This window comes from Buceros rhinoceros, unplaced genomic scaffold, assembly GCF_000710305.1.
Source record: "Buceros rhinoceros silvestris isolate BGI_N320 unplaced genomic scaffold, ASM71030v1 scaffold33626, whole genome shotgun sequence".
Classification (NCBI taxonomy): Eukaryota; Metazoa; Chordata; class Aves; order Bucerotiformes; family Bucerotidae; genus Buceros; species Buceros rhinoceros.
In genome coordinates this window covers 1,147-19,172 of record NW_010418673.1, presented here as the reverse complement: position 1 = coordinate 19,172, position 18,026 = coordinate 1,147, and the positions used below count along the sequence as shown (strand labels likewise).

Sequence of the window (18,026 nt, the reverse complement as noted above, 5' to 3'; positions counted from 1 at the left end):
TTTGTATGAAGATGACTGACTTTCCTGCTGATTTTGTGACATGTTTGTGATTCTTTTGAACCGCTGGAGCAGCTTTCTGTCCCCCTGCTTCCCATAGCGTCTTTCTTCACTTCATTGCACTTACTCTGTGTACGTGACGGTTTGTTTCCCTTAGGGTCTAAGCTGTCCGGTGTTGACAGTAACACGGTGCCACCCTTACAGAAGTGAACTTTGAAGTGAAGAAAAAGCAAAAGACTCAACATAAAAGAGTCTGGAGGATTGTTTTCTCTCTGTGATGATGTTGTTCTGTAAAGCTGCAGTGAGGGCTCTGCTCTGCCCCTGTGGTGTAGGGGTTGTAGGGGGGATCAGAGATCAGGCGGAGCAGTGTTACGCTGCTGCTTCTCGCAGCTCCTAGGCAGCCTTGGAAAATAAGGAAATGGTACAGCCAGCTCAGGTCTGTTTTAATTCACCCTGCAGACTAGCAGGCTCCTGTTGAGGACTCAAAAGCGATTTCACATTGCGTTTTTGAAAGATCAAAGTGTTCACTTGTTTGCACAGGGTAACTGAAAAGTGCTGGTTGGGGCTTAGTACCCAGCTTAGGAGAGGGAGGCTCTAAGTGCCCAGAGACTCGTGTAAGCAGCCCAGTCAGTACGTAAATCCTCTCCAGTGTACCTGGACTCCAGGGGGTGTGTGGTTTGGTTTGGTTTGGTTTTCACATCTGCTTGCCTGGCAGTTCTGCTCAGCAAGCCCTGTATTGGTGTGAGGTGGTGGGCTGAGGGCAGCACAGCCCGCACCCAGCCTCAGGGACACTCTGTGACCCAAACAGCGAGCGGTGTGGAACAAGGATCCTCACCGCCTCCTTTCCCGAACGGAGTTAAACAGAGCACTGTTCTTGAGCGAAGCAGAGAACTAGGGTAGCTCTTCACTCTCTGGTACTGCCCCGTTCTGTGTAAGAGCATCTCTTGGACAGGTCCTCCTGTTTGTACCAACCATTGACCCCACGGACAGTGCAGAACTGCTTGCTTGTGTTCGTTGTTATGGTCACCCAAGTTTTCCTCAGCAGAATGATTTTCTGATTGAGAAAATCATCATCGTTCCCCACTCATCCTTTTTTCTTTTTTCTTTTTTTTTTTTTCCTTCTTCCCTTAAAACGTCCTTCCACAATGTCTGTTCATTCCTGGTCTGTGCTTCTCCCTCCTCACACAAGATTATGCCGATCAGATCCGAAAATTGCAGAAGACAACAGAGAAGCTTGAAAATGCATTAGAAAAGCATCAGGATTGTACGTACTTTTTCTTTTTTGTGGTTTTTTACATTTCTTTTTCCTTTTTGTGGTTTGTTTTTTTTTTTCAAGTTGAAAATTGCTGTGGTTGGAAGGAAACAGGTTGGATGTGCAGATGTGTTAATCACTTCCTTTCAAACTGTGCACCTCCAGCTTGGGAAGAATTAGAACACGCAATCTTGCCTTATTTACAGAGTAAAAAGCAGCAGTAGCGTGCTGGCTGCTGGACACAGTAGCTGTTACGCTCCTTTTGCCGAATTTGGGGCTAACATGCAGGAAACACAGAGCTTCGTTATAAGCCAGAGAGGAGCAGTATTTCTGTCTTCTGTTATTTCTGGCGTTTGTCCAACGTGCGCGCAGCGTGAGGTAAGAACTGGCACAGCGTTAGTGCTGGAGAGTCAGGATGGGGCTAATTACTTGCAGAAGCAGCTCTTTAAAGTTATAAATAACTTACAGAAAATGGAGAAGCAATTTTAAAAGCGGAGTTTTTGATGTAGCTGGTGATTCTCTGTTGACAGCCTCCATGAGGAAGTTTCAGGAGCAGAATGAAGCTCACCAGGCCAGTCGAGCCAAGATGGCTGAAGGAATGGCTTTGGCCTTGGAAAAAAAGGACCAGGTACAGAGCTCGAACAACTCCATTTCTGTCTGTCTGTGGAGATCCCAGGCGTGACCCTGATGTTTGAAGCCAGTGTCACCGTTAATGACAGTAGTTGTTGGCACCGTGTGTGCTTGGTGTGTCAGCGTTGAGGAGGGGCGGGAGGAGAGAGTTTGGGTGGCGCCAGACTGGTCATTGCTCTGGCCGTTCGTCCTGGTTTAGAAAGAGCCCACAAGAGATTCTGATGAGATGTTTAACCTTGCACTTGTGTTTGGGGAGATCCAGCTGCAGCAGGGCTGCTGCCACTTTCACTTTACTCAGGTAAAGCTGGTGCACTCAGGTAGCATAAATGATTCCTTACCCTTTATATCTTAAGCCACCAGCTGTTACTTTGCTTTTGCTGATTATTTTCTTAATCATTACGACAACTTAGAACCTCTGTTAACAATACAAATTCTTTTTCTTTTTTCTACCATAATTTCTGTCCCTGAAAGTCTACGCATTGTTTTTGAATTTTTTTTTTTCTCCTTTATTCCTTGTTCAGGAGTGGATGGAAAAACTGGGTCAAGTTGAAAAGGTAATTAACCTTTGGAGTTTTGGGTTGTTTTTTAATGTGTCTGTATATTTGTAAACATGAGCCTGTAAACTTTCTACAGCTCAACTCTGTTCAGCCCTTCTTACTACGGGATCTCCGTTCAGTGGGAGAGGCCAAACGTTTGCTGTGGTTACCAGCCCCAATGCTTCAGGAGAAACTTCTGGAATTACGTTTCAGTGGGGAAGAACAGAACGATGGGTTGCGATGAGAAAAATGTACTTCTGTGAGGCGGAGCAGTAGTTCCCTTTAGTCCAGGGGAGGCAGCCGGGGTACAGGAGATGGTGATTTCGTCTGAGGTCTTTCAGGGGGCCATCGGTTTCGTTACCTCGATGGAGCTATTTGGTGGGGATCTTCCTAATGCAGGATTTCAGTCTTGCTGTTGTTCCAGCTGTTAAGCTTAGTCTATTTTAAAGTGTCTCTGATTATGAAGACATTAAACATGCTACTATTTGCTGTCCATTTTTATGAGTGTGCTGGGTGGCCGTGGGCTGCATTGTAACGAACATGAATTTTTCTGGAGATTTTTGCAGTTTGGTCGTTTGCGCCACATTGCCGAGGGCCATCTGAATGTGGAGGAGCTTCTAGTTCTATGTGTAGCACTACCTGGCAGCCCCTTATGGCTGCCAGACAAGATTCTTTTCCTAGAGACTTTAACTAAACTCCCATTGACTTGAAACAGCATACAGATATTCCTGGATTCCCTTTGTTTTTTGTTGGTTTACCAGGAAAAAAAAATGCTTGAAACACAATTACAAGAAATGAAGGAGCAGAGTTTGAACCTTTTCCAAAAAAGAGATGAAATCGATGAACTGGAGGGCTTCCAGCAGCAGGAAATTGCCAAAGTTAAACACATGGTAAGATTATTTTAAACCTGTTTTTTCTTCCCCAAAATTTCTGTTAGAATACCAGGTTATTGGTAGCTCTGCATGGATTTTTTTTTCAGCCTTTATGCTTGTATTCAGTCTTGGGCAGTGTCAAAATCCTAACAGGAGGTACAGGCATACAACAGCTTATTTCAGCAGTGACTTTTCTGGAAGTTAGTTCTTTCCTCATTTAATTCAGCTCATAACTTAATTAAAAAGACAAGTTTCACAGAGGAGGCTCTATCAGTGTTATTGGGTCATCTGCACTGTCAAAGATAATGTTCTAATATTCAGCTTTTGAAAAAGGAAGAATCTCTGGGCAAAGCAGAGCAGGAGCTAGAGGCGTGCACTCGAGAGCTAACCCACACCAAGGAGGTGCTCCGGCATGCAAGCAGCGAGTCGGCGAGCCTCAGGAAGGATCTTGGGGAGCTGCAGCAGCGGTTCGTGGAGCTCGAGGCACAGAGGTACGGGTGTGCTGTTCCATGGGGAGCAGCGGGTGCATTTCCACTATGCTTTTCCTTCACACCCACATCTGTCTTTTTGGAAGAGTTTATATCTGTAGTGACAGAGTAATTGCTTCTGGTACCGACAGGGATGTAAGTGCCGGGTTTCTATTTCTTTTCGGACCAGTTAAAGCAGTACTTGTTTAGGGGGTTTTAAGTTTGATTTCTGTGTTTCATAGTTTGAATGCTGAACTGACACTTTTTTCTGGAAAACGTGTAATCAGGCAGTGGCTGGTTTTAAGTCAAGAAAATCTTGTTGTTGCAGAGTTATCTGGTAAAGATCAGTAACCTTTCTGTAGCAGTATGTCACTCGTTTTTATGCTCTTTCTGTGAAGAGATGAACTAATGACAGCGGAGACAAATGCAGAGAATAAGATCACTGCTCTGGAGTTGAGAGAACAAGAGCTACAGACTGTCATTCAGCAGCTCTCTGTAGACCTGCAAAACGTAAGTTTGTGTGAAGTGAGATTTGATTTAAGGAGCTTCTTGTCTGCTGAAGTTAGGTTCAGTGTCAGTTATGTGGTTTTGGAAATGCAAGTTTCAAAGCAAGTAATTTCTCAAAATTTTTAGGCTCGCGTTGCTGGTTCTGGTTGTGAGAAGAGACTGGAGATGTTCCAGGTGGAGCATGAATCTCTGAAGGCGGAATATGAACAACACAAGCAAAAGGTTAAGTGTTCTGAGACACATCTGCTGTTGGCTGGTGTAAGGGTGTACGTGTGAGTAGTGCACTGAGTTTGAACTTCGGTGTCTGTGAAGTGTTTTAGGATCATATTGCCTTTTCAAATAGGACCTTCCTCTTTCTAACGACACTTTTTGAAGTCAAACCACAATAGATTAGCTGAAAACTTCACTACAAAAAAGATTCTGGGTTTCTTGTTCTCACAGATGACTTTTGAACTTGCTGAGAGAAATAAACTTGCTGAACAGCTGCAGGAAAAAGTTTCTTCCTTGGAAAAAAAGCTAGAGAGAAATCTTTCAGGGGATGAACATGTGCAGGAGCTACTCAAAGAGGTAATTATACATTTATAGACTGCTTAAAAGTGCAATGTTAGCAAGGGGTTTGGTTTTAGGACGTACATTTCTTCTCAGAGCAGCTTTTTAACATCCCCACAGGAGGCAGAACAACTTGAGTTTTATTGGTTAACCCTTACAGAGAGGTCCGAACACTCCTCCTTGTTCTTCATCTTCTATTACTGTGACTTGCAAAGCATTGGGACAAGGAGGGAACTGGTTTTACATCTAGAATGTGGTATACTGAAATCTTGGGTCTCAGAATAGTTAAAAAACAGCTGAAAACAGGAAGAACTTTTGCTTTGGTTGGTGCCCTTTCTCTCAGTACTTCTCTTCCGCAGGCACTGATGCTCCTGTTCGGAAGCAGCTTGCAGCAGTGTCTCCCCAGCTGGGTCTCAGGGAAGCAAGGGAAGATGTGTTCTTCCTTGGTCAAGCTTGCCTGCAAGACACATCAGCTCCATGTTGCTATGATAAAAGAACTTGGCTTAGGAACCTCGAGCCAATTTAAAGTCCATGTAGGAGTAGTAAGACCTTTTGGAAAGTAACTACCATAACTAGCAAGTGTTTTACACCATTTGTTTGTGTATTTGCTGGGATGCAGTAGAGGCTAAGCGTTCAAGAATTTTTCTTTTAATCCCTTGAAATTGGCCTGGGATGGAAAATTATGACCTAGCTGCTTCTGAGAGTTTACATCTGGGTTATGACAGGATGCCAGTGGATTTCTCATTCTCAGATTAACGATGTTGCCCCAGGGCAACATGATCTGTGGAGGCCGAGTTTGTAGCATCAAACTTGCTGGTTCCCAAGAGAAAAGCTGTATTGCACATCGAATTAACAGTTCCATTTTAGTTTGACCTTATTAATGAAATAAAAAAACATAATTAAAAAAAAATCTTCTCTTTGTCCATCCTTCCTCCTATTCTTCATCTTGATGTAATCTTCAGAAAGCTGCTCTTGAGCAGAAACTGGATGAAAACAGGCAGCAGGTACTATCAGACAGAACACATCACACTGAGACTGTGAACTGGTTGGAAACACAGGTAAGTATTTTTTATTTCACTACAAATTCCCAGGGTTTCCAGCCTCTTTATGCCCTGTAGCTCCTCCCCTCACTGCACTTGTGCCCTCAGCCAAAGGTGAAACTTCATGTCATGCTTTGTCGTGAAAGGAAACTCTAATGGACCAATGTCTCTGGTCATCTCCCCACCTTCAGAGGTGGAGAAGGGCCTAGAGGAAACAAAGCTCGAGGATTCTTGCTTCTCTTCCCTGTGCTAGCAAACTGCTGAAGTGTGCGCACTGCTGGTAGTGGTGGTGTGGTGATGGGTTTTGAAAAGCAGAATGAGCCAAGTAGGCAGTGTCTCTGAACTATGGGGTTGTGTGGATTTAATCTTTACCTTCTCCTCTTGGGTCATTGACATTCTGTACGTTTATTCTAATAACACAGGTGGCAATGGGTAAGGGATTTACTGTGTGGTTATATTCTAGAATAAAGAGCTGGAACAAAAACTACAGATGGCAACAGAAGAATTGAAAAAGAGCAAAGAAGCAGCAGCTGAGCAGGATCTGAGGATCCAGAAGTTGGTGAGTGTCCAGCTTGATGTTTCACTAACTGGTTAGCAGATCAGCCTTCAGCATCTCCAGAGACACTCTCTTCTGTGTGTGTGTTTTGTTACTTAAGCGTTCCCCTGCTGTTTGCCTCCTAAACTCGTGTCTGTATGTGAGTACATGATGCTGCTGCTGCTGCTGCTGCTGCTGCTGCCAAAGGAATAGTGTTGCTTCAGTTCAAGAATGTGTCTCCTGGAATGGTGTCTGATTCTTGTCAGAGCTTCAAAATACATTTTATCAACATAATGTTCTCAATTTCTCTTAAGCAAACTGATTTAGAGGATGAAAGAAGGAAGCTACAGCAACAGATTTTGAGTGAGAAAGACCAGTACGATCAGAAAGTTGCTGGGCTGGAGTCTCAAATTGCTGCTCTCAAAACAGCTTGGGAGTTTGATAAAACAGCTACTCAGCAGAAGATCGTAAGTACAGAAACTGTGCAGTGGCCCTTGTGAGTCTTCACAAAATGATTTCAACGCTGCTTGTAGACTTTGCGTTGAATGTTCTCACGCAGCGCTCCTAGCATTACAGTAGAAGATCTCATACTTTGAGAAACTAAATGCGTTTGATGCATGTGTGTTTAAACAGAGCATTAAAATAATTGTACTTAGTATTTAAGCAATCTTTATTTTACAGAGCCAGTTGGAAAAGGAAAATGAAAATCTTAATGGAAGCAGAGAAGAGTATGAGAGTTCTTTAAAAAACCAGGAGTCTGAATTGACCAGGCTGAAGGTAAGGGCTTGGCTGGTGAGTGGCGGTGCTTACAGAGCTGAGCGTTTGCATTCGCCGTACTTGGAGTCACGTTACTTTTAGGTTGCGTGTACCAACACCTGTAAATCATCTTTGGTACTCAGTAGAAATGCATTTGAGGAGCGTTATAAATGGCTGATCCTTTTCTGCAGCAGGATGCTTGGGTCTGCCAAAAATGGGCAGAAATAGCGCGTTGCCATATTGTCATCCGTGAAGAGCTCTTAAATCCTGTTAGCAGTAATGAATAGAGAACAGTTCATCGTCAAATTCCACTCCTAACATTCAAAAGAAAAGTGAGAACTGGTCAGTACTTACAGCTTGTACTCAGGTCTCTGTAGTTTTAAATTGTTGGAAGTTTTTCCTGTAGCTACTCTTGGATGTGCAATTGGAATAAAGGTCAGTTGTAGGAAGGAGCTGCTTCTTTGTGATGGAGAGTTCAAGCTAGAAGATCTTTTAAGGATCAGATATGTTTGGCCTCTTACATCAATTCTACATTGCTCTTACATGTGCAGATAGCAGCAGTGCAGTGCTTCCAAATGAGAGTTACTGGTTTGGCATGTCAGAACACCCGTAAATTCTAGCCACTAATAGGTTTGGGTTTAAAGATGAGAGACTGACTTGATTCTAGTTGCTCTCGATAAACCTCTGAACTGCTTTCGCTTTGCAGGATGAACTGAGCAGCAGAGAGACTGTCAGCGTTGAAATTGCCAAAGCACTGGAAGAAACACGAAAACAGAGAGAGGAATTACAACAGCAGGTTAGTTAATACCCACAGGCTAAAAGACATCTGCGTGCTCCCCACTTTTCACAGACCAGACTGGATTTGGCCTGAATTATCCTAACTGTCAGGAATGTTAATCAGAACCCGAACCTCAGCACACAGGGCAGCAGCGATTGCCTCAGTTAGCTGGAAACTTAGAGCTGTCTGTGTAAATGCCCGCACAAGAATGTCATCAGGGTAGAGTGTAAAGTGCTGCTGGCTGCAGAGTTGGGGATATTTCTGAGTTTGTAGGCTTAAGAGTTATAGCAGGGGTTAGCAGTTGGGTATCAACAACTGAGGGGAAGATCAGGTAATAGCAAGTGAATGCGCTTGCTCAGCGTGCAGGTGATGGGTATTTTGGAGCCCTTTGAACCTGTACGATGGGGTGCGGTCCCAGTGGCCAGCCCTCCGGAGCCACTGGCGGTTTGTTTTAAAGAAACCTGTTCAGTCTGTGTTGTTCCTTTCTGTGCTTGTATCACCTCGGTTTCCTCGTGGGGAGGAGGTTGTACCCGGTAACCAAATGGAAGTTCTGGGCACCCTTGTTTTGCTCATCTTTGTTGAAGATGGTGGATGATGTGAGCTCGTGGCTGCTTAAGCTGGGAACTGCCAGCTGAGCAAGCTTGTCTCAGTTTAGTCCCATCTTTCGGGTTTCTTTATTCTTCCAGGACTGCTGTGGGTCTCCTTGGTCCGATGGTAGGACAGGGGGCTTCAGGCCATCTCTGGTCTGGCTCAGTGGCAGTTTTACAGCTGCCGTCTGCTGGTGATGGGACAGTCCTTCACCGTGGCATGGAGTTCATCACAAGCACAGGTCATTTCATCTCCTGCAGCACACAGACTGCTCTGCTTGTTAACGAGGCCAGCATTGTAGAGCCGGTGCCTCCTGTGAGTCTCTGGGTAGACAACAACATCCTTGTGGTGTTTTCTGTAACACTGACGCTGCACAAACTGCTCTTTGGAGCAGCACAGAGCTCAGGCAGCGCCTGCCAGTAGTAGATACCAGCCACTGCCTTTGTCACTGATACAAGAACTCTTCTCCAGTGCTAACAACAACAACAACAAATCTGAACCTCTGAGGTATGTCGAAATCTTTCAATGCCCTCTTCCTGGTTTTGTATCATTCATGACTTCTGTTTGTTTGCCTGCTTTGAAGGTTTCACATCTGGCTTCCTTAGTAAGGGAAAAAGACCAGCTGATTGGTGAAAAGTGTGATATGCTGCTGAAACAGAAGGAGGAACTAAACCAACTCAGTCGAGGTGAGACCAAACGAGTCTTCTCTATCCCAGACAGCTTTATCTAAGACCAGTCTCCAGTTCTGGGCTGGCCTGGTAGATGGTACTAAGTCCAGATTTCTCTTCCATATTTATTAGAATTCTCAAAATCTTGTGTCCTTCAGTAGCAATTGGACAGTGTCTCTACTGCATCCTTGAAAACAAAAACACCTTTTAAAATCGAGTCTTATGTTTGTACGCCACAAACTAACAAATCTTGCTGTACTGTTTGTAAATTGTTTTGTGCAAAACATGAAATGTGATCAAAACCTGCTACTTCATTGCACCGCTATGAAAATGACAGAGCAAGGCAAAAAGAGCAGGATATACTGTCAGTATAACTCGTTTTGTTTAAGAAAAGGAATTAGAAAGTCCCCTGTGATTGAGCAGACTGATACTAAGCAGGTCTCTCCGTTCTCAGATCGTGAAGCCATCTTGCTGCAGATGCACCAGCTGAAGTCTGACTTGGAAGCAAGTAACAGCCGAGCAGCGGAGAAGGAAGAAGCAGCAAGAAAGGAGATTGATGAACTGAAGCTGCAGATACAGGAGTGCCTGCTGGCCAGGGAACATGATAAAAATGTGAGTGCAGTTACAAACCTGATCTTTTCAGATTTCTCAGGAATATAAGCAGGTGAGCAAGAGCCCCAGAAGTATTAAGCAGGTCAGGGAGAGCTGTGACCAACCAGATTGCCACTAATGAATGCTTTCTGCTTTACAAAAGCCACCCAGAACAACCACCAAAAAGAAGCCTGGCTTTCTCCCTGGGGGGCGTTCATGGGCTGCAGATGTCAGGACATCTCCAGTTCACTCTTTTCATTTGTACAGGTTTCAGACCTAGAGGACTCCAGTGCCCTGAACAGCCACCGTTGCCATTCCCCAGAAAGCCGTGTGGTGGAACAGAATGGAGAGGTAGCAGCTGCAGATGTCGTTCAACTTCAGAAGCATAACAGAGAGCTGGAACAGCAGGTTGCTGAGAAAAACAAGGTGAACTGAAACAGCAGGAAGAGCTGTTAACATTTCCCCTTTTAATTAGGAAGCTGAGTAGTTAGCGCTGCCCCTGCGCAGCCGTAGAAGGGCAGGCTTAAGAAAATGGCTGATACGCTTTGAACCCAGTATTCTGACTAAGTTTGGGTTTTTTCCCTCTGGATTGTAGCAGGTTCTAGCAACAGTTGATAAAAACTGCAGCCAGAGTTGTAGGAATCCTTACCTATTTCAGAGGAAAGGTGCACCAAATCATACCATTTACAGCTTTTCTGCAGAGCCCTCTGACTTGCAGTGTGCTGCCCCGTGGAAGTCCAGGTGCCCTGTCACACACCTCTGGTGCCCACAGCTGGACAGGTGAAACGGTCAGGTTGCTCCTTCAGAGCCGTCAGCATTGTTTAGTGATTGTTTCATGGGTTTTTCCAGATATCTCTGGGTCAGAATGTGGCCTGACAACACACATGGTATTAACACTGTCTTTTGCGGTGCTTACAGATGATAAAACAGCTACAGCAAAGAATGACAGAACTCAAGAAGACCCTCCAGAAAGAGCTGGTAAGGGTTGTGTTTTCTCAGTCTCTTCAGCAGGCTCTTACCGACAGATACTGGCACTGCTGATTCCAAAAGCACGACTGCTAGCTGGAGCCTGAGTTTTTTCCTAGGGATGTCTGGAGTTTCCTTGTGTTTGCAGACAGATCAGTGAGCCCTTAAATTAAGGAAGTACGTTACTCTGGATCGTTCACTGACTGGGTGGGTGACAGGTAGCTCACTCAGCTTTTGCAGTGGAGAATTCTAGCTACAGCAGGCCTGTGTTTGGTCCCCTTAGGTATTTCATACCTTTCTGTGAACAACTGAGGTTTGATTGCTGCTTAGCTGCTGTTCAGCTGGGTTTTACCACAGGAACTCACCTGCCCCAGAGACAGCTCCCCTTGTGGGTACAAGCCCTCTGTGTTAGGTATCTCAGACCCGGATCCTCCGGTGCCAGGCTGACAGTCTACAATGTTCTCCTGTTCTTTTTCAGAAAATAAGGCCTGACAGTGAGGTGCCTGAAGGACGTGAAAAAGTGAGCTCTGAAGTGCCTAATGCTTCTGTGACTGTCACAAACAACTCTGATTTAAATGACTCCAGGGAGATCAACTTCGAATACCTTAAACATGTTGTACTAAAGTTCATGTCCTGCCGGGAATCTGAGGTAAAGACGTACACTTACTGTCTCTTTCTGAGTCTGTCTCTAGAGACAGCCGCCTGTTACCTGCTAAGGGCACCTCAGTGCTGGTTCTGTACTTTTACACTTTAAATTTGTTGGCTGATGCAGCACAATGAAGCAGAATAGCTAACAGTGCTGTGTTTCGAAGGACAAGTTATGATGAACTCAGTGAAAGGGAAATGTCACTTTCTAAGGGGTAGCTGTGTCTGGAAGTTAAAGGTCTGAAGCTACAAGACGTTCTCTCTGCAGTGCGGTAAAATAGTTTGTAATTAGAGCGGACAGACATAAAAAAAACCCAAGAAAAAGACAAAGCACTTGCTGTTGATCTCTAAGAGGTAATTCCTTGTGTTTTTGGAGTTCCTTCACGTTCTCCACATAAAGGTAAAAAAGTTGACGAGTCATGCCAACAGTGTGTTTTGCGAGTCAGCGGGTAAGATCAAGAAGTAATTGTGCAACCCCGTGGTATCCTGAATGCTTGACTCCTCCACTAACTGTGCGTTGTGTGTGCTGTTTAGAGTATTTGTACTCTAGGGTCAATATACTTTAGTGTCTGTTTACAGCAGCATGATGCTCCCCTGCCTACATGCTGGTTTGATCGAATTTTCAAAGCTTAAACACCCCAGGCTGCCACGGGAGCCAGGCTGCTTCCCCATTCCAACTGACGGGGCTCCCCATTCGCCTTCCTCCCCCCAAATACGCAAACGAATGTTAGAGAACAGAAAGGCAGGAAGCACAAACAGAAGAAATGTGGTGGGGACCATCCTAGTGTGTTGGAACTGAGGCTCACGGGAGGCTGTGGCTCTGCTCTTCGCAGCTGTCACTAAAATGTCTGTCACCAAACCTACAGAAAAGCTGCTGTGCCATAGTCCAGGATGCAGAGCCCGAGAGCATCATCAGCAACAAAACGCTGTGGTTTCTTTCAGGCATTCCATCTAATTAAAGCTGTGTCTGTGTTGCTGAATTTTTCTCAAGAGGAAGAAAACATGCTTAAAGAAACTTTGGAGTACAAGGTAAGGGTTAAGAGCTCCGTTCCTCTCTTGGTCTCTGACAGAACTCCCAGCAGATGGAATGAAAATTCTTGGCTCCTGGGAGACTGTGAGAAATGTCTTTTCCAAACATTAGTGACAAGACTAACTGTAAGGTATTGTGAGCGTTAGCTAATCATGTCCGTACGTGCCCCAAATTGTCCCTTTCAGCGAGGGAAATAGCAGCTTCCCAGTGCTTCAGAGCAGGAGCAGCAGCGGGGTTCTGCCCAGCAGGCTCTGGGGAGGGCAGCCGGAAGCCCCTTGCTGGAGTGCAGCCAGAGGTTGAGAAGCAGGAAGCTGACCTGGTGGTTTGTCCTTTTGGCATTGAGCTTAGACCTCGATCTGTTCCTCCTTTCTGCTGCGTGTCCCTGGTGACGTGGCTATCGGGGAGTGTTCGCAGAGCGCTGCCTTGGTTCCTTCCACGTCCTGCACTCACCTCTGCCCACTCACTAACGGGACGTGTTCAGCTACATGATTTGCCACCGAGGGGGATCTGTTACGTGTCGTTATTTTAAAGGAACACATATAAGTGTAATCTTCAGTCGTCTTCACTTGTGCAAAATGGATGCTGTTCCCTCCAGATCTGATCACGTGAAATTATCTGAAGTCTGCAGTGTTCTGTTTTATAAATAGTTCTCTGCATCTAAAGCTGGGGAGGTGCCTGTGTGCCATGTTCCTGCTTTTCCAAATCTTCAGCTTCTAACGGTGTGAGCCCAGCGTGATGCGTATTGTGCTTTCCTGTCCTAGATGTCCTGGTTCGGGTCAAAGCCATCTCCTAGAGGCAGCATCCGGCCGTCTATCTCAAGCCCAAGGACACTGTGGCCTTAAGGGAACCTGAAAACGGGCAGTCAGCATCTAGCCACTTTTTTCTGTGAAAAGAACGCCGAGCACACTAATTCAGGTGTGTCTTAATCACTGTCATTGCAGTATTTTGTACAAGAACTTGTGACACTGTTTACAAAGGTCATACTGTGCAAGGAGACATTTTCACCACCGCCTCCTCTGGGCCAGACTGGGGGACCACGGTCTCGATGGTCTCCTAAGGGGAGTCAGCTCCTTGTGCTCATCGGTCTTGTGTTCTTGGCACCAAAGGGCAGCGTTACCCTCTCTGGCAGCGGTGCTGGCAGTCCGAGCTTCTCACGCCCGCGTCTGGTGTGATGGTGGCTCCGGCTTCTGTTACGGAGTGCGAGAGCTGAGGAACTCACGGGACAGGAAAACAAGCAGTGGGGAAAGACGAGTTGGCAGTCCTGTGTTGAGTGTCCGGTGGTTTGAAGAGACTTTCAAAGAACAGGAGCAGGAGCTTTAACCAAAAAATAAATCTGCCTTGCCTTGTTATACTGACATAACTAATAGCTCGCGGTTTTTCATATCACTGTGTAATTGAAGGTGCGTATCTCCTGGCCTGCAGTCCTGAAGGCTGCATGTTGATGAATATTTAATTTGAGAGCACAACTTTAGAGTTGTCTGATTTTACTTTTCTTAAAGAAAAATAATATTTAAAATGGTCTTAATTATAGTACCTAATACTGAGTCGCCTTTAAAACTAATCTGTTAGCCTGTACCGTAGGTTGTTAGCATTGGGGAGAAGGGGTAGCAAACCAGTTTAAATTTTTAAAGCTGAATTCCAGGTATTGTAAATGCACATTGAGAATACCTTTTATTTAAAAACAAATAATTAATCTAGTGACAGAGGGTGAAGAATATTGGTACTAAAGACTTTGATTTTTATTTTTACTTTTTTTTCTTCCAAGTCTGCTAGCAACAGATCTTCATGACCAGTATCCGCTTCTTCGGTTGTGGTTTTCTGTACTTCAAATACTGATGCTTAAGAACTGTTAGGGACATGTAGGGGGCTGTTAACTGTGCCCCAGTACATGGTAAACAAAACGCTGCTCATGAGGTTTGTGGTGTTCAGGCAAAATTCAACTCTTAATGAACAAACCTTGGTCCCAGCAGCTGCCTTTCCTCCCCCCTTAAGAAAAGGGACCAAGGTGGCACTTGCCTCGCAGAGTGGAAGCACACGGTTGTGCCTGTAGTTATTACTAACACCACTGTGAAATCCCGATAAAAACGGAGGGCAGAGGCAAGTCTGGCTCGTTAAAAACAGGACAAGTTTTCAAGGAACTCTGTGGGGGAGATTTGCTGAGCAGGCTGCAGCCTGATGATTCTCTTAGGGTGAGGTCTGTGTTCCTAACAATAGTTCTATTAAATATATTCCAGAACATTCAGCCTGTCCTCCAGTGGAGATCCGGTCACTGAGTTTTCCAGCTTTGCTGGCAGGGCTCTGGATGACCTTGGTGGTGGCAGTCGAGATACAGCGTTAGAGCTAGCGCAGGAGCTGGGCTGCGGATGGCAGTGTCCTGAGGTCAGTTATCCATGTGCCGCAGGTCTGTTCGGGGGCCACCCTTCCCAGTTTCCTCCGGCAGCCCTACCCCGGACACAGGTACTCGCAGCAGCACGAGTGACACCCCCCGCTTAGAGCTGGGCCGTGTTTATTTGAAGGTAACAAAACCAACAGGATTTTTTTAGTACCCTAAAGCGTGTCCGAGTAACTTGATCCTCGCACTCAGCAGTAGCGTACGCAGGGTTAGGGGAAGAGTCCAGCTCTGCTCTAACATGGAAATACACAATCAAAAAGCAGATTTATGTCAATTGTTTCTCTCCTGAAACTATCAGCCCTCTTGGTTCTGGGAAGATTTTCTTCTCTGAGGTCTTTTTCCGTAGACTGTCCCTTTGCCCTGGCCTGTTTCTGTGGGACCGGAGAGCCCACAGAGAGGGGACAGGCCTCGCTCTGCTCAGGACTTGCCCGCTGAATGACTTGGGGGTTTAGATTCATCCTGGCTTGAGAGGTTCCTGCTGCACAGGCCGAACAGCAGCGCGGGCAGCCGGCATCGGAGAGCGACACTGACACAACTTCAGTGCAAGATCCCAAAGCTCATACGGGGTAAACCTAGCAGAAACTACTTCTTAAGCGTTGAATTTTGTTTCGGTGTGGGAGCGAGAACAGTCTGTATGCATCTACAGAAAGCTAATGCACTTTCCCTTGTGTCAGAGCAGTGTGTACTGAATCCTTTCTCTGGCCACTGGATTTCTGTCCTTCTGTGCTGTAAATACGGATTGTGTTATGAGACACTATGACATTTGTGGTGCAATACATTTTGGATCAAAACCCTCATCTGGAATTCTTTCTCTTTGTCGATCTGGGTGTCTCTACGGGGCTGCGGTAGCTATTTAAAATGGAGAGGCCTGTAGCAACACGCCCCACCTTCTGCCCGGGGTAAGGACGGATGTGTCAGCAGGGTTAATTCAGGCCTGGCTTCGGGCAGGGAGTGAGTGACTGCAGGAACGGGTCAGAGGGCGTCTGCTGCCTCAACTCATCCCCCCCCAGGGACAGCTGCTGTGCTTTTAGCAGCTGGTCAAAACAGGGACTGACGGGGCAGGGCCCAGCCGAGCAGCCAGGATCCTTTGTGCCAAAAGGAAGGTGAGGACACACTAGTACATAAGTAATAAGTTCTCCAGTATTTTCATGACTTTTGAGGATGGACAAGAACATAAAAACCAAACCGTGGGTGATTTTGTGTTATAGTCACTGCAACTGAGGCCTCGACTGAAGAGCTGAGCTGGGTCCCGCTCCCTGCAGCCAGCACAGCAGCCAAACTCTGTCAATAGCTGGAGTTAAGAGCGTTCCCGCAAAGGTGGGCGCTCAGCTTAGGACTGCCACCGCGCCGGCCTGCTTTGGAACTTAGGGGAAAATAAACAAACTCATGTGATCCAAGAACTTTATTGACGCAGCAGGCACTTTACACCGAAACCAACCCCATAGTCCAGCCAGTCCTTCAACCGCACGTACAGACTCGCCATTCCAGTACACCCGTGTCCCGCCCGTAAGCTGTCGGGATCCTGTGCCAAGGACATCGCTCCCCCTGAAACCAGCAGCACCCGCAGGCCCTCGTATTGCCACACCTCGGGACAGCAGCAGCAGAATGTCCCTGTTCCCTTCACGTGACGGGCAGGAGTGGGCCACCTCTGCCTTTCGGAGGGGTCGCAGAAGGGCGCAGCTCCTAGGTGGGATATCGGAATACGCAGGAATACCTTTACTCTTCCACCACCCCGAAGGTTAAAAGCATTCCCAGAGGAGGTTCCCATAGTAGCTCAGTAGATTGCAATCTCTAATTGATGGACCAGTGGCATTTCCTTCTTCTGAGTCCAAAACCGATCGTCATCTCGGTTCGAGTTCAGTCTTTAAAGAGTCTTTCTTGCTGTAAGAACTCGTACTATGGACCCCAGTCCCCCCACTGCCAAGGCCTGTGGAGACAGGAAAAGGAGAGAGGTCACAGAGTCACTGCATCACACCCAAAAGGCATCTCAGAAGAACAAACAATAAATGTTGAGTAACAGAAGAGCATGTCACTCTTCTCCAAAAAACTTCCTGTTCCCAGCTTGGGCTATTCTTCCTCATTCTACCCTGTTTTTCCTCTCAAATCTTTAAAACAGTTAATTGAGGAAAATCCACCCGTTTTCTCTAGCATGTGGAGACCTGAACTCAGATACTTACTTGCTCCACTCTTGGGAAGTTTGTGCCTCAATACCGATGAGAGTGATCTCTGACTCACGTTACTGCAGTGCCTATACAGGAATATTCTGGAAATGCCCTGTGAGACGTGAGAACCAAGGGACCGCAGTAATCCAGTAACTGCTGAATGTGAAGGGAAAAGGACATTCTCCAAATCTAACCATCTTCTGGGTCTAGAGAAGGGTACCCATGTCCCCCCTCCCATATCCCTGATGGGGAAAGGAGGAAGGGCCCATTTTGGTTCCCTCTGAAGCGCTCCATGGAAACGACGTCTCCTTCTAAGGTCTAGGAGATGGATGTGATTGTGAAAAAAAAAAAATAGAGCCAGCTGCTGAAGACGAGGTGTGTTGACTTAGCAGCGCAGTTCAGTGGGTTCTGCAGCGTACGGAACGATCAGCAGCCCGAGCCGCTCACTGTTGGGGAGCGGACGACTGCTCAGCGCAGAACCCAAACGTGCCACACACACATCCACGTTCCCGAGGGACCAGCCCTGCCCTGTGCGGGTGGGACAGCCCTTCTCCAGTGGAGGGACTGGTCCTGCTGCTGGGCAGTTGCCCCTCTCGGCACACACCACACACCTCACCAGGAGCACCAACGGCAGAACACACGGCTCTACAGCCTGCCCGGCCTGCTTTCAAAACAGAGAGGACGAGGCGGTTTACGTGCACCCACGCGCTCCGAGCACTGTCACCTTTCCAGTCAGGGTGGTGTTGTGTAACGTTACGCACTGGGAGCACCCACCCATGGTTACCCAAAAAGTCTACAGTGGAAAAAATAAAAAAGGAGAAAAAAAAAAAATCAAAGACATGTTCTTCACTGTCCTGAGAAATTCCCTCCTCCCTGTCGAGGTTCTGCAAAGCCAACAGCCAGAGTCCCTCTACACAAGTTCTGTCTCCTCGTATCACAGGAAAATCTCGTACTTGGTGTGGACGATGCGGGCACCAGCAGCGGGTGCACTGCCCCGGGGCCGGTGGGACGGGGAGCCACAGCGTTCCCAGGGACTGTGTTCCCGAGGAGGAGCCCAGACATGAC

At 46.5% G+C, this 18,026-nt stretch overlaps 1 protein-coding gene across 1 annotated transcript in view; it reads left to right on the top strand.

Annotated features, from left to right (window-relative positions):
• GOLGA1 (golgin A1) overlaps nt 1-13,249 on the top strand; it is a 14,629-nt gene extending 1,380 nt beyond the window's left edge. The window contains exons 3-22 of the mRNA XM_010138634.1: nt 1,187-1,261; nt 1,780-1,877; nt 2,401-2,433; nt 3,177-3,305; nt 3,609-3,778; nt 4,153-4,264; nt 4,388-4,483; nt 4,703-4,828; nt 5,773-5,868; nt 6,314-6,409; nt 6,700-6,852; nt 7,067-7,162; nt 7,848-7,937; nt 9,091-9,193; nt 9,630-9,787; nt 10,034-10,192; nt 10,685-10,744; nt 11,211-11,381; nt 12,320-12,406; nt 13,169-13,249. Of these exons, the coding sequence (XP_010136936.1) occupies nt 1,187-1,261; nt 1,780-1,877; nt 2,401-2,433; nt 3,177-3,305; nt 3,609-3,778; nt 4,153-4,264; nt 4,388-4,483; nt 4,703-4,828; nt 5,773-5,868; nt 6,314-6,409; nt 6,700-6,852; nt 7,067-7,162; nt 7,848-7,937; nt 9,091-9,193; nt 9,630-9,787; nt 10,034-10,192; nt 10,685-10,744; nt 11,211-11,381; nt 12,320-12,406; nt 13,169-13,249 (2,189 nt within the window). The remainder of the gene's footprint in view (nt 1-1,186; nt 1,262-1,779; nt 1,878-2,400; nt 2,434-3,176; nt 3,306-3,608; nt 3,779-4,152; nt 4,265-4,387; nt 4,484-4,702; nt 4,829-5,772; nt 5,869-6,313; nt 6,410-6,699; nt 6,853-7,066; nt 7,163-7,847; nt 7,938-9,090; nt 9,194-9,629; nt 9,788-10,033; nt 10,193-10,684; nt 10,745-11,210; nt 11,382-12,319; nt 12,407-13,168) is intronic.
• Nucleotides 13,250-18,026: the final 4,777 nt, after the last annotated feature.